At 37.4% G+C, this 14,990-nt stretch overlaps 1 protein-coding gene across 1 annotated transcript; it reads right to left on the minus strand.

The window, feature by feature from the left end:
• Window positions 1-3,844: 3,844 nt before the first annotated feature.
• hacd2 (3-hydroxyacyl-CoA dehydratase 2) lies at window positions 3,845-13,394 on the minus strand. Its single transcript, XM_004568974.5, has 7 exons — window positions 13,181-13,394; window positions 11,631-11,748; window positions 10,758-10,776; window positions 8,096-8,184; window positions 7,416-7,537; window positions 5,828-6,006; window positions 3,845-4,619 (listed from the first exon to the last, which is right to left on the minus strand). Exons 1-7 carry the CDS (start codon window positions 13,303-13,305, stop codon window positions 4,537-4,539), a joined length of 735 nt encoding a protein of 244 aa, XP_004569031.1. The 5' UTR covers window positions 13,306-13,394; the 3' UTR covers window positions 3,845-4,536.
• Window positions 13,395-14,990: the final 1,596 nt, after the last annotated feature.

Genomic DNA, 14,990 nt, shown 5'->3' on the forward strand with positions numbered 1-14,990 from the left:
ATCATTCTTTGTTTTTCCATTCATCAGGTCTCAATCAGCCCAAATAGCAAAGAGATATTAAAATTTCATGCCATGAAAAAGTTCGGGTCTTAGTAGGTTAAAGTGTGTTATTATGGGCAAGCAAGTATCAGTACTTAGGTTTTGGTTGTATTGGCTAAAATGTGTACCTTCAGAGAAAGATGTCAGTATAGGGGATCGTTAAAGCTGATATTTCTGATGATGTTGATGTAAAAGAAAACATTTCGTATTCAGCTGTCATCAACAATTTTAACACTTGTAGCAGTTGACAGGGCCCTTTGCTGTTGCTAAGTGATGGTATTTACATACACATCTTGCAGAAAGTTTTTGTTGTTGTTGTTATTGTGTTTTTTTCCAGGACATAATAAAAAATCATGTGGTCCTTACCAGGTCTGAAAGGTAAATATAATGTCAGATAAACTACAAAACATTATATATTATAATGTTACATTATGTCATTAGTTATTTAACAGAAACTAAGCCAAGCAGAAGCTTTGTGTGGAAAACTAACTGCTCCCCATCAACACCTCGTACAACACTTTAAGCAGCACCAAGTTGAATGACTGGTTTGCTGTATGGCTTTATCAGTCTCTCACATGATTGCGGAGGAATTTTGGCCCTCTCTCTTTTTACAATGTCGCTTCAGTGCATTGAAATCTGCAGGCATTCGTTCATTCACAGCCCTCTGAAGGTTGCACAGCATTTCACAAACTGACATTGTGTTGGCACACACCTGAATGCTTCAGAGCTGCAAGCTGTGAAATTATGATCTGTTAATTAAGTGCATTTGCTTAGCAGTACCTGCTACTTACCTCTTAATTCCTGCTGAAGCTTTAAAAGTTTACTTTGGTTTTCACACACTGCTTCTGTAACCTGGCTTTTTGTAAAAGAAAGAAATAATCACATGTTGTAAAATGTCATGTGAGGTTGTATTTACTTATTTTTTTAGATCTGGTAAGGACCATTTTGCCCTTATGTGGAGTTTGTACTTTTGTTTTTACCCTGACTGTATATATAGAAATACCAGTTTTTTCTGTTTGCTTTTAACAGATATCTTACACTAACCAGCTGGGGCTGTAAGGTTTGAGAGATTTTGCAGTTCACTAGGAAAGTCTGAAATTTACTAAAAAACAAACAACAACAACAAAGTTGGGGCTCTAGGTTTCAGCTCTTCATAACTTAACAGAATATTGCAGCCTCTATGGTTCGATATTGTTCGATCTTTGTAAAATCTTCCTGTTTAGTAACTGAATGAGTCCATAGCAGACGTGCCTCCTACAGACAGACCCACGGGTCATTATAACATTTATCCAGTATGAGAGCATTTTGCAAATTTTGTCCATGTGTTATATTTAAAAAAACAACAACTTTCTTTTATTTTAAGCTGTCTGTAGTTTCATTCTTAATAATACAAATGCCCCTGTTTACTCTGCACTCACTTCCTCGTCATATAAATATAGCTTTTTATTTGTGTACAGCACATCTTTATATTTGCATGTTATGTATCATTAGATCACACTGACAGTAGTGCACAGTGTCAGCAGGCTTACTTTTCAGTTCAAGCCTGCAAAGTATTTGCACCACAGACGTCACGTCCAAAGGCATGATATGTTAACAGCAGCGCAAATGAGGAAGGCGGTCACGCTGATTAGTGCTTATCCTGCCCAGCTTCATGCACCCCGTCCATTTTCATTACAGCGTCAGGCTAATGGGCAACTTGGTTTTGGCTTGTATTTAGCTGGTAAAGCCGTCCAATGCTGCTATATTATACAACAGACAATGTTCCCACCTACATAGTGTATGAGTGAGTCACTGGTACATTAAGGCGCGCGAACACACATACGCACACACAAAACAAGCCATTTCCCCCCCAAAATTATGAGAAGGGCATTATAATTCACAGGCACCATCAATGGTCCATTAGGGCTATTTGTGTACAGGTGCATGGTAGTCATGTTTATGCATTTATACATGAAAATAGCAAATATGATTCTCATATTGTAGCTTTATTGTAAATATATACTTGTTATTCACACCTGCACAAAGTCTGCTGGCCCCATGCAAAACATTTGTATCAAAACTTTATTCAGGAAAACCAATTCTGGAGTAACACATCATGCTTCTGTATTGTGTCTTTTCTTTCTTTTCTAAACTGAGATTAATAACATAGATCATCATTCCTGCAGACAGCCAGATCTCCTCTTTCATGCAGTTTTACAGCAAGCTGCACTTGTGCTTCTGCAAGACATGTCCAACAAATGTTCCTGATCATGCTCTATCATTTCAGGAGAATAATGTGGGGAATAAAAGGAGAACAAAGGCTGGTTTTGACATTACAGCCACTCGGTGCTTACATCGCTAGGATAAAGGAGTGGTTTAGGATCGTGACAGCAAGCTGAACTTTAGCAGCATAATCTGTGTTGTTTGTAATCCGTGACACTGACTTTTAGAAGAAACAGCATAATGGAGCATGATGTACACAAATCCCTTCAAATTAAGAGATAGTTGTTTCTGAGATTTCAGCCTCAAGTTTTATTTTAACTACAGACTTCCAAAAGTAATCAGGGCAATAAATCAAAAACCACATGGTGTGACCAAGGGAGCATTTTTTCCTGTGAATTATAAAACATGCATGTAACTTATTAAGGGCTGCATCGCACTATGGGTGGTTCTGTGTGTATTTAAAAACCTATCATCAATTACTGATTCAGAATAACTTGGAAACTTGTCTTTTTTTTTTTTTTTGCTTCTGTGACATTTCTCTGGGAACCACAACAAAACTCCAAAGTACCTCTAATGCACTGTGATGGAGGCAGAAATCTCAGATACTGTGAAACCAACAAATCTGTGCATGGCTAGTTATCACCAGAGATATGACAAAAAAGAAGTTTTTATTTAAATACTTATTTCTTTTTTGCTGATACTGCTTTGCTGATGAGGTGCTTAAAGGCAGTTACTGCAAGCATTATGTTTTAACTCAAAGGTAATCTCGAGCCTGGTGTTACGGAGTCACCTGAGTCCAACGAAAATATCAAGCATTCAGGATCATAATGCTCAAATGTAACGTTGTGTCCAAAAAAAAAAAAAACAAAAAAAAACCCACAGGAGAAAATCATTACTCCTGTAATGCCATGTAGCTGTCACATATGAAAAGTACTTTAGTTTACAATCCTCTACATAAATAATAACCACCAAGCGTATTTACCAAACTACACAGACCCCAATCTGGATTTTTTTAAATAAAAGTGAAAACTCCAACACATATTTAGGCTACAATGTAGTTTTACATTATCAAAGCTTATTTCATCCCAAAACACTGTTGCTACTACAGATTGTGCTATCTGCTCTTTTTATTTTTTGCTTAAGTGTCCCGTATCTTATGCCAAAATAACTTCTTTGTAAGTGTTTTCTTTTTAAAACATCCCCTTTAAGACACACGGACTGTGTTTGTAAGAGGTGGGGTACACACTAGGAGCTTAAAGGAGCAGGAATGCTTTAATCTTGACGCTTAAAGTATAATTTAAATGAAGCTAACAATGCTATAAACATCCAACAGATTAAAGAAACAAAAGGCAGAAAAATGATGGATGTGCACAGGAAAAAAAACAAAAACGGGACTTGTCTAGTCACAGGAATTAGTGTCTGAACCACCTGGACATCAAACAATGAAGAAATCAAAGGACACGGCTCACAGTCATCACTTGAAAAGCCAGGAAACTTTTAAAGCTTTTAGAGAGTAAACATAAACTAAGCTGAGGCAGACTCCACAACCACAAACAAGCAAACAACGGCTGAGAGGAATAAAATGGACAGGAAAACCCAAGCATGCAAGCATGGAATGAAAGGTTTATTGAACTAAATCAGGAATGTAATCAAACCTTTAAATAAAATAAATGACAGAACACAAACATCTGGACCACAGTTTGCAGCAACGAACACTGTACCTGCAAATCCTACAGACACCAATTTTCAGTATTAGACTTCACATCGTTCTTTCTAAAGCAAAGCGTCTTAAAAGAAACCAAAAAACGAGTCGTGGGGAGGCAACAAATCTACTCTACTTTTTTTTTTTAAGTTTCATTTAAAAAGAGGGGAAGGGAAGCGGGGAGAGGTATGAATTATATCACTGTATAATTCGAATCAAGCTTTACGTGATGGAGCTCTGCTCACTGCTCAGACAGCCGCTCGACTGTACCCAAGTCAAAATACAGATCCTTCACAGCTGCAAGCTCTCTGACTAAACAAAATAATAATGAATAATCTGTAAGTTTGTTCATGAATAATATAAAAGAGAAAAAACAAAACAAAAAGATAACACCAGTTCTTTGTGTACAACCAAAACAACGGCTGTATTAAAGAAAGTTACTTGATAATTGGACCGTCTGCCAGGTCAGTTCTGGCAGTTTAAACCTGGTCGGGTTTCCAATAAGCGTAATTTTGTTCCTCGTTTATTTGATGTTTTGGTTTCTTTTTTCATTTTCTCCCCCCTCGTTTGAATCTTGCTGAATGCCGCTGGGCTCACTCCACTTTGCCGTAGTCCTCTATGTGACCCAGCACCTTCTTCCTCTGCCGGATCATGTGGAAGTAGAGCTGGGGAAAGACTGGGAGAGGCAGGGGGAAAGAACAAATTAATACATTCTCCAATAAATGCTGATCAGTGCACCAACTCCTATTCAAGTTACAGTTAAGTCAAAGTGCAGATGTTGAGTGCTTAAGAGAACACGTTCACCACTGAGAAATTACACACAGACCACTAAACAACAACAACAAAATATGAACCAACTTTCTATCTACACATTTCCTACAATACCACAAAAAAGGGGAAAACTATAACCAGTTGCAATAGATTCCACATGCATATCTAATAATGTGACCACTGAGTGCATAATATTGTAATTATGCCTTTGATATGCGCGTTTATTTTTTCTTTTAAAAACCCCACTAATTATGTAATAGCTTATGTCATTATGGGTCTGTGTCCACAGGCAGCTGAAAGCAGCCATGACCTCATTTTCAGCACCCTTCTCTCAGCACTTATTGTTGCTAGGATACAAAAAACATTTTCTTCAGATAGAGATCGTAAATAACCGGGCTGTCAGAGACAACTAGGACCAAAATCCCTTTCACTGTTGTTGACAAGGTTGATAACATAAGTCCATCACTTCTCACTCATCAACATCCTATTTGGTAGCTGCAGCCCCGAAACCTTCAACTTAAACATGGCAACATCAGATTTATTGCCAAGAAGTATTATTGCAACAAAGAAATATCCAACCATTTCCTAACTTTTCATGCCATGTTTAGTTCTTTTCTCAGTTTTACAGGCTCTCTGTTGTGAAATGTGTAAATATTAGGGTGGCCACAAACAAGCAGCACTCAGCTCATAGCAGTCACCAACCAACAGTAGTGAATCCTTAAGTGCAATTCGCATACATAAGCAGATTTCTAGTGTTTTAAGGGCAAAACTGCCTTCCCTGTTCAAAAGAAAAGGGAAGACTTTTTTTGATTTCTTTTTTAATTTAGCACTTTAGTACTACATCTCCTAAGTGAAAAAGTAAAAGCCTCTAAATGAAGTTATGAGAGTGAGAAATGCTTTGCAACATGCAAAAAGCCATCTGAAGATGTGACTGAGAATCCTCCCACAGGGAGCTCTGCATGTTTGATTAGGAGTCTGCAAATATTTTTCAAAACTAAATGTCTAAAATGGCATTTATTGATCAGTTTCTGATGCAAAAAAAAACAACCTGCAAATGAACAATGGGCTATTTCACTACACAAGGTAGAATGGAAAGTCTCGCCTTTGACTTACGGGGAATGTAGGAAATCATGATGAGGATGAGGAAGGTGTAGTAGTCGAAAGAGAAGTTGTACTTGTTGGGTAAGGTAACAGAGTACAGGCCTGTCTTCTGCACGTATGGCAGCGCTGCATAGATAGTCAGCAGTTCCCCAGTCACTCCCATGGGATACAACACGATGAAGAAGGTGTACCTACAGTACAGAGGTTTATTAATGAGAGGGGAAGGGAAAGAAACAATTAGCCTCATCACTTTATCGTTTATTTGCTGTTTTAGTAACAGGAAGCAGTATCGTAGTAAATCATTCCCTAAAACACTAAGTAAGAGGTGATAGAAAACATTAAGAGTAATAATGCAAAGCAGCATTTAGAGTATTAAATCTGAAATCACGCAGAAATCATTGACATGATTTAAATATATACTGTGACACAAACATAAAGCAACAGCAGGTGCAAAAAATGCAACTCAAAAAGATCCTAAATCATTGAAGTGTTAAGCAATCACATGTTTTAAACAGAAAGAAGCAAAGTTTGCAATTAAATATGACACGTGCACACAATGAAGATGTTGTCTTCTACAGAGAGAAAACTCTTCATCTGTCTCTTCTATAACTTGCACTCCAAACCCAGCGACTGTCTTCCGTGATCCTACAATGAATTTTCCACAAATGCACAACAAATTTCTGTCTCTCAGGGCTCACGTCAAACTCAGAGTTGAACACCAATATAGCAATGGTCCCATTTGCTTCCTAGCAACAAAGACCTCGGGGAGGGAGGCTCTTAACCACTGTTGCCTTGGTTGTAGATGCAGACAGAGAGAGGCTTGTGTTTTAATTGTTGAAGCACAAGCTTTTCTGCATGTTTGACGTAATGTGATGAACAGCGACTCCTTACTGCTTTAGCATCCTCTTTTCACGCAATACGACCTTAAGATTTTCATTCATAAAGGATTGAATTAGGTTTGAAAAGAGGTCAAGTAAACAAAAACATTAATCAATTATTTTCCTTTAATTACATTCATTACATTTATTATTTTGTTTGGAAAACAGGCTGAGAACTAACAGTGGAACACCCAAGGAGTCTATTTTTATTGCATTTTTTATGTAATTATTAACAGATTGAAATTTGTCCTGACTGAAAGCATTATTAGCAGCTTGGTGGCTTTGTTCTCTAAGGACCTGACTCCAGTCAGCCATTTCTGTTTATCTTTGCATCGATCAACTAACAGGTAAAAGGTTGAGCCACAACGCAATTCAATAAATTTGAATTTGCATATTATCATTTTGATAATATGCAAAAAAAAAAGGACGAATAAACATAAGCAAACAAAGAGAAACAAGTTAAGAAAAATGAAATAAAATATGCAAAGCAAAACATAAATAAATATATTTTTTTTAAAAATCATTAATCATGTAATTCTTAAGATGATGATGAAAATATATTTAAACACAGGAAGCAGATTAAATATTAAGAATTTAAAGAAATTATTAATGCCTTTTTTATTACTTTAGTTCAGGTTGTTGTTTATTATTTCATCTTTTATTCTTACTTTTAGCACTTTCAGTCCTCCATTGGATGAAAATACTCTTTAATTATTTCTTACCTAGCCCATTTGATGAGGTATGGCAGGTGATTGAGCAGGCTGAAGGTGTAGAAGGAGTAGCGGATAATCTCTGTGACAGTCCAGGCTGTGACAAACAGCAGTACACTGTCCTCACTTTGAACCTGCGCACACACAGAAAAAGAAGGATGATGGAGGGAGAACAGGCGAACAGACGGCCTTGCATCATGTTACAGTAGTTACTCTGCTGTAGGCCAAACTTGACTTTCCCCCCTCACAGAACCATGCTGTTTGTTTCAGATGCTCAGATCACACTGCAGGCCAACATTCACTATCCTTAAATATTATTTTAAAAACAACGTACATTTTATGTTAAAGAGACAAGCGCACTATGCATTAATTCACTCTTCTAAATACACCCTAGAAATGCATTCACGTAAAGGGGAAGAGAGAACAGTTTGAGAGAAATGTCAGTGCATCATCATTCAGACAAACAGGAAATAAAACCCATCAGAGATTAGACAGATGCTGTCGATTCATTCCTGCAGCCTTACAGCAAAACTGTAATGTTACTTACTCATTTACTCCTCTTCAAGCTACAAACAGGGCAAACAGTAGATCAGCTGGTCAATTTTGAATTTAAGTGAATGAAACAATGTAGAAGGACGGTGTAATTCAAGTTCAGTTTACACAAGTAGCAAAAGGAAAGAAACTCGCTGTACCTCTCTGACACTGTGCGTGACAGCCCACGTGAGGAAGACCCGGGACATGACCTGGAATCCAGTCAGGACCACAGAGGATGGTACGATTCCTGGGAGATGAGGCAACACACAAACACTGAACATATACCGTAAGCATGCAAGACTACTGGTTTTAGTACAGCTGACTAAAACTGTCCTCTCTTTGGTACACCCTTTCAGCTATACAGAAAATCTATTCATGTCTACACAGTCACTTTCAGAACATTAATTGTAAAGCGCGGAACATTTCTGCAATGCACCAGCTGCCATCCATCAGCTATAGACAGGTTAACCTTGAAAGCCTGCAGACGCTCTGCATGTACACTGTGTTAACTCACACGTCACATGTTTTAGCTGCTCCTCTGTACGGGTCAAATGCATGGCAGTCACCAAGAGCTCTGTTTGCCCAGTGACAATTCCAGTAAAGTTTGATCGAAAGAAAGAAAGAAAATAGATGAATCTGTCCTAAGTGATGACAAAAAAAGAAGAAAAAAAGACGAAGAAAGAATATGTTGTTTTCAATAGTTAATTCAGTTTAATTCTGAATATTAAACGTGTTACACCTGTCCTGATGTATAGTTTTGTTTTGTTTTTTACTAGCAGTATGTAGCACGTAAGGGCTTAAACTGCTATAAGGAAATATTAAGCACTTTTATTATATTTTTGTATACTTTGTATACAACTTAGTTACAAATGTGTAACACAAACAAAGGTCCATACCAAACAATGAACCATTTATTAACATCTGTGCTCCTTTAAATCAATATTCGGCCCTGCAATCATAGATCAGAGCACAACTATATTTGAGCCCACGTTCATTTTGGCCTCAGCTACACATCTGCAAAGCTTTGTGGCGGTACCTTGCACAGTTATGACTTTACCACACTAACAAAATGTGTCCACAGAGTGACAGACAGACATGTAAACACTTGCCACAATGTCTAACCACCTTTGTGGGAGTTCCTAGGAACCTCAAGGGTCATGTGTTGTTATGGTGGGACTAAGCTTCCATTCACAGTCTAAATGTAGCTTTTCACTAAAATTTAAAATTGCTAATAATAATAATCATAATAATGTAATTTTTAAAGTAGTACATTTGAGAAAGATGCTGATGAGAGACTTTGTGAGTAACATATCCACATATAGGACAGTTATAAATGATGATGCAGTGTGTGTGTGTATGTGGACAGCAGCCTCGGGTAGCCTGTTTACAGTATGAAAGGTCAGTTAGCTTTAGCTTCAAATCCCAGATAACGGAGAGAAAGGTTTGTGCATTACAACCGTGGCCAACCGGGCCACAGCCACTCTCCTCATCACATTAAGTAAGCAAGTAAGCAAACAGCTTCTCTGCCCTCTTTTTTTGTACACACTTCAGATGTGAAAAGGTTTTGTTTGTCTGTACATATTTACATCTGACTTACATCTACAAATGCGATTTCACGACTCATAATTATGTCTTCTGTCAAAACTGTAAACTGAGATATCAAGCTTTGTTATCCGATTTGTCAATATGAGATCTGCAAACATGCGTTGCCCAGTAAAAAAAATGACGTTATAATAACTGACGTGTTTGAGGATCAAACAACAAGGTGCAACTGGGTGTCTGTGTTCCAGTAAAGATGAGTTAACTTGGTTGTGAAGGTCAAAGATTTCACAAATTAAACTACATTTTTCAAACCTCTGGAATAAATAGCACTGGTTTAGAAAAGAAACGAGCCAACTACAAATTTAAAACCACCCAAATGTGTCATTAACTAAACAGCCATCAAGGTTACTTCATATTCTGTTCGGAATGTAAACAACAAACATCTGATACTCGATTTCTCCAGCATCTTTAACATATTTCACCCTGTAGCAGAGGTAACTGAAGGTCATACTGAGAAAAAGTGAAGTAAATTTGAGTCACTAGAAGAGTTTTAATGCTCGCTGGATCTGGACTATCTGGAACTGGTCTAATGGGAAGCACACCAAACAGTCTCCCAGAGGATGTTCCCTCTTTTGGGGATAAAATCAGAGAGCTGCCTAAAATACTTACACCATATTAAACGCTGAATACACATATTTATGTGCCATGGGTTTAAGGCATGATGAAATTTATAAAATACAAACAATCAATGTACTCCATTTCTGACACGGGTACCTAGCTTACAATATGGAAGAGGAAATATGTGAAAAAGTTCAAGGGGCCCGAATACTTTTGCAAGCCACTGTATTTGCTTCTGTATTTATAACTGTGTTTCAGTGGGCAGCGTGTGGCTCAGTGGTAAGGACTAACGCCTGGGAGCTTCTTCTGTGTGCAGACAGTGTTCTCTCGCTGTGCTTGTGTGGGTTTTCTCCAGGAACTCGGGCTTTTCCCACCATCAAACAAACCCACATTAGGTTAACACTGCCTCACAAACAAAGGTCGTTCAAGAATTTCCCTTCCTTGTTTAAAAAAAAGAAGCTTAATCAAATTAAACAGCTGTTTTTAAGCATTTCTGCACATTACCCTTTGAAGATATATAAAACTTTAGTCCTGGGTACTTGGTGAGGAAGCTTTACCTAAAAGGATGACTGAATGGATGGATCTAAATCTAATCTGTGCTTCACTGGTGACACGAAGCAAGTGTAAGTGAGGGAAGGTGCAGTCTGAGGAGAAACTCACCTACAGCACAGTGCAGTATCTGTAAAAGAGGAAAATGATCATAGAAATTGACTCAATCTGTTTCTGGAATAAAGTACACGGACACATTTTTAACTCTAGCTACTGTTGGTCCAGTTTATACGCAGAAGAACTCGAAGATTTCCTATAAAAAATGTTCCAAATACCTACCCCGTTAATACATTATATATTCTATTGAAACAAAATGCTGAGAGTCACTGAACCAAGTCAAAAATCATTGGTCCTATTTTTGATCACCTAACTAAGCTGAGGTCGGTAGTGCATGTGTCATTTGATGAATGGAATATATTGACTTTAAGTATACAGTGCGTATGGACAGCATCACTGCAACACCTCTAACACTCACTACACACATCTGGGTCAGTATGTGTGTTAGCATGACCACTCTAAACACATGTAAGGCTAAAAGAATGTCTACATACATTTTTTAACCTAGTGTTGAAAAACATTAGAAAATGATATTCATTTGTAGTTTGCACCAAACTATAATTTTAGGATCTTAAAATACTTAAAATAGAAACTAAAATCCTTAAGTCATTAACTGTGTGGCTTCAACATGGTACGGAGAGGCATGTTAAGTTATCAGTTATCAGGGCATACCAAACTCTGAAGAGAATCAAAGACACTGTTAGACACTGTCCATTATTAGTTTGCCCTATATGTGTCAAAAGGCTAATGCTGGATTAATAAAATGGTTTTTTTCTCATTACTAGTCTCTACATACAAAACTGATAGTGTGTGCTGATATGAGCAATAGTAGTGACCTCTGAAATAATACCACATATTCAACAGACCATACACCTGCTGCATGCTCAGTTTTTATCAGTTATGCCACACCTTTAGTGGTTATCTCACCTCGAGAACAGCTCCAGTCTGAAAGAACTTCAGAGGTTTCTCTATGGAGTAATACAGCCCATGGTAGCTTCCTCTGGCCAGGTAAGCTCGAACCAAACCCACAGCTATCACCAGCCACCTAAACAGTAGAGGAAAATGCAATGCGGTCACTTCATAAATGAAAAACAAGGCCTACCAGATGATCTTGCTGTAGAAATAAACATCTTATGATGCGTCTGTAGTTTATGTGACATACAGTCAAAAGCAGCCATTAAAACAGCTGCGATTTTTGCATCTTTTGGCAAACATGTGCACACAGACAAACACAACACACACACACAGGTAACAAGTTATAGAAAAAAAATATTTAAGAGGTCTTATTACTGGGTGCTTAGTGGTGGTGCTGGACCACCTTGTGCTACCATTCTTTGTATATATTTTTCCTCATTTCAAGGATTGGTCCCTGAGCTGGAAATGTCAGACGCGAACTAAATAAAAATAATGTAGTTAAGATTAATTCAGAGAAAGTTTCATTTCACACTCTGGTTTTAATGACTCTTAATCTCCGTCTTGGCTGCATTTGATATCAACTCTGGGGCCAGTTAGGCAGAAACTGAGCAGGTCTGCTTAGCGGCTGTGGCTGAATATGCAAAACCGTGCCTGCGAAAAAACACCCTAAGTGCTCAGCACAAAGCAAGCACTGTACAGGCCGTCAATACTGAGGAGGGTAAATGTGGCCTAACTGGTTGGAACAGTCAGCAAACAAGTCACCATTCAATTGTGCAACAGTCTGAAAATCAGAGCAATAAAATCTGCAAAAGGATTACTGTGTACACGGTTCAAGATAACTACCATTTGAAAAGCTAAGAAAATATGTTTGCATTATTAAAAATGCAAAACAACAACCTCCATCACAATCGTATTCTTTCTCCAAACATACACTTTAAAAAACAACAACAACAACTCATTTGTAGGTTTAAAAAAAATCTCATTTAAATCACCGAATTGTCTTTTCAGTCCTTAAAAAGATTACTTTATTTTAATATTATAAACTATCACATGTGGTTTTGGTAACATTTACGATAATCTTTCTTTCATTTTCATAATTCTCTCTCATTCATTTGAGCAGGTGCTAAATAAACAAAAATCAATCTCAGTAATCCAACAAAACAGCATGTCCAATGCGTGAATCCGCACTTTCTGACATAAAACAACTAAAAAAAAACCCGCACACAATGAATATCTGTCATAATATTCCTGTACTGTATGGAGTAGCGTCCCGTCAGTCACAATTAATGTCCACGCCAGGTGGCTGTCTGTTGCTCCTCTAATGTTAATCTTTGTAAGCCCTTGGATGCAGGAGGAACAACGTCCAAAGTTGTGCTTCTCCTTAGCGCGCTTAGGCATGTTTATGACATTAATAACTGCAAAAAACTGGAAGAATATTAACGCTGTAACACTACAATGGGGAACTCCTTCGCCCATTATTTAGCACAGCCCATCAGCACCACCAGAGACATTTCTATCATCCACCACCCAGCAGCATTAGCACGAGGAAACACGCTACGTACCCCGCTGTCATAACAACGTTGTAAATGACGAGATATGCCGTGGCCAGGGCACCGGGTCCCTTCTTTCTCTTCGCAGCCACATCGCCGTGGGCCGCCTTGCTGGTTCCCGAAGCAGCTGCCGACATAACTGCAACTATCAACGGTCTCCGCTCCTGAACGACGGCGGGTGTCAGGAAAGGAACATGGGCCACACCAGGAAGTGTCGTACTGAAACGGGATGTTCGCTCCACCTCACTTCCGTCTTCGTTTTGAGAAGCGTAGTTTAAAAATAAATAAATAAAAACAATTAAATAAATATTCATTTTTTAAACATCAAAAATATATGTATTTATTCTCTTATTTAAGTTTATTATTTTAAAATATTTTTATTTGCCTTATTTAACTAAATTACTGCCCGCAAAGTGTGCAGGATCACTGAGTTATCATCGTCAGGTCCTGTGACTGCAGGTGGCGGTTTGTGCCACCCTGTTTCAGGGGCCCGGTTTGTGTTTCTTCACATTGCCTTATTCGTTTTCTAAATAATGAATAATTTTCTGCGGCAAATAAGTGGCACAGAATATTTGATTGTTCTGACTTGGAATTGCTAATCAGCAATGAAAGTATCGTTATGGAGGACCCAATGTTTAAAATATTTATTTATTTATGTATTGCTTCTGAGTGTATTCAACCTTTAATAAACCCCCAGTTTATTGTTCTCCTTCTGATTTGATTTAATCTTATTTACTTTATTTTTATTTACTTTATATTTATTTTTATTTACTTGCGTACTTATTCTTACATACATTTATTTATTTATTGTTTTAGGCATTTATTTCTTTGAACATAATTACCACAGCTTCTTTGTATATGTACAAGGACAGTAAAGGCCTATTCTATTCTATTACATATTTTCAGGAATACTGAACGTTTCACCAGCAGTCAGAAACCTAATAATAGAGTTGGGCCAGCTTTTAAGAACCGGGGAAACTAATTTGCTTTAAAAATGGCAAGTAATTTTCTCACAAACAACCAAGCAATTGATTGTGAAACTGATAGTGGACAAATCTACAAACAAGCCCAACAATTATTTTTGCTTATTGCGCTTGGCAAACACCACAAATACACACTAACAGATCCACAGCCAAAATATATCATCAAATTCAAGTTAGTTCCTCAATTCTCTATTCCTCCTGTTTGACCTGTTGCCCCCACTAATAATAGGTCATTCAAAACACAGATCACCAGACTCATGAGCAGATTCTTCCCCAAGGTCATTTGGACTCTAAATCAACATACAAAATCAACATAGCTCTTGTGTAACTTTCAAAATCGTTCTTGTCAAATTTGTCATTTTGAAATACATTTTTCATTACACTACTACAATACCAAGTTTTTATTTAATTTTAACTTTGTATATACCAGCTTTGTATATACACCTATGCTTTTTACATATATTTACTCTTTGTAATATTTAGCTATTTTTTTTAATTAGTTGTGTAAAAAAATACTCCACCAACCACTTAATGCATTTTACCGTTTTCAGTAACAATAAACTATTTTTTTTATTACATTCTTTTATATTGTGTTCTATTCCATTCTTAAGAGGTTAAACTGACCTGAACTACATCTAGATAGACACCTGTGCTTATGCTTTAGGGAACCATACTCCACAATAAAACGGCTCTTATGATGGCTTCTGCACTTTTAAAGAATTCTATGTCACTGTCATTGAAACTGAAGAGTCACAATTGACTGTACAAGAAGATGATTTTGGTTTTTGATGCTAGTGAAATCTGCATTAAAAAGAAATGCCTGAAGGTAATGCCCAGTT

The sequence above is a fragment of the Maylandia zebra genome, linkage group LG16 (assembly GCF_041146795.1).
Source record: "Maylandia zebra isolate NMK-2024a linkage group LG16, Mzebra_GT3a, whole genome shotgun sequence".
NCBI classification, from domain to species: domain Eukaryota; kingdom Metazoa; phylum Chordata; class Actinopteri; order Cichliformes; family Cichlidae; genus Maylandia; species Maylandia zebra.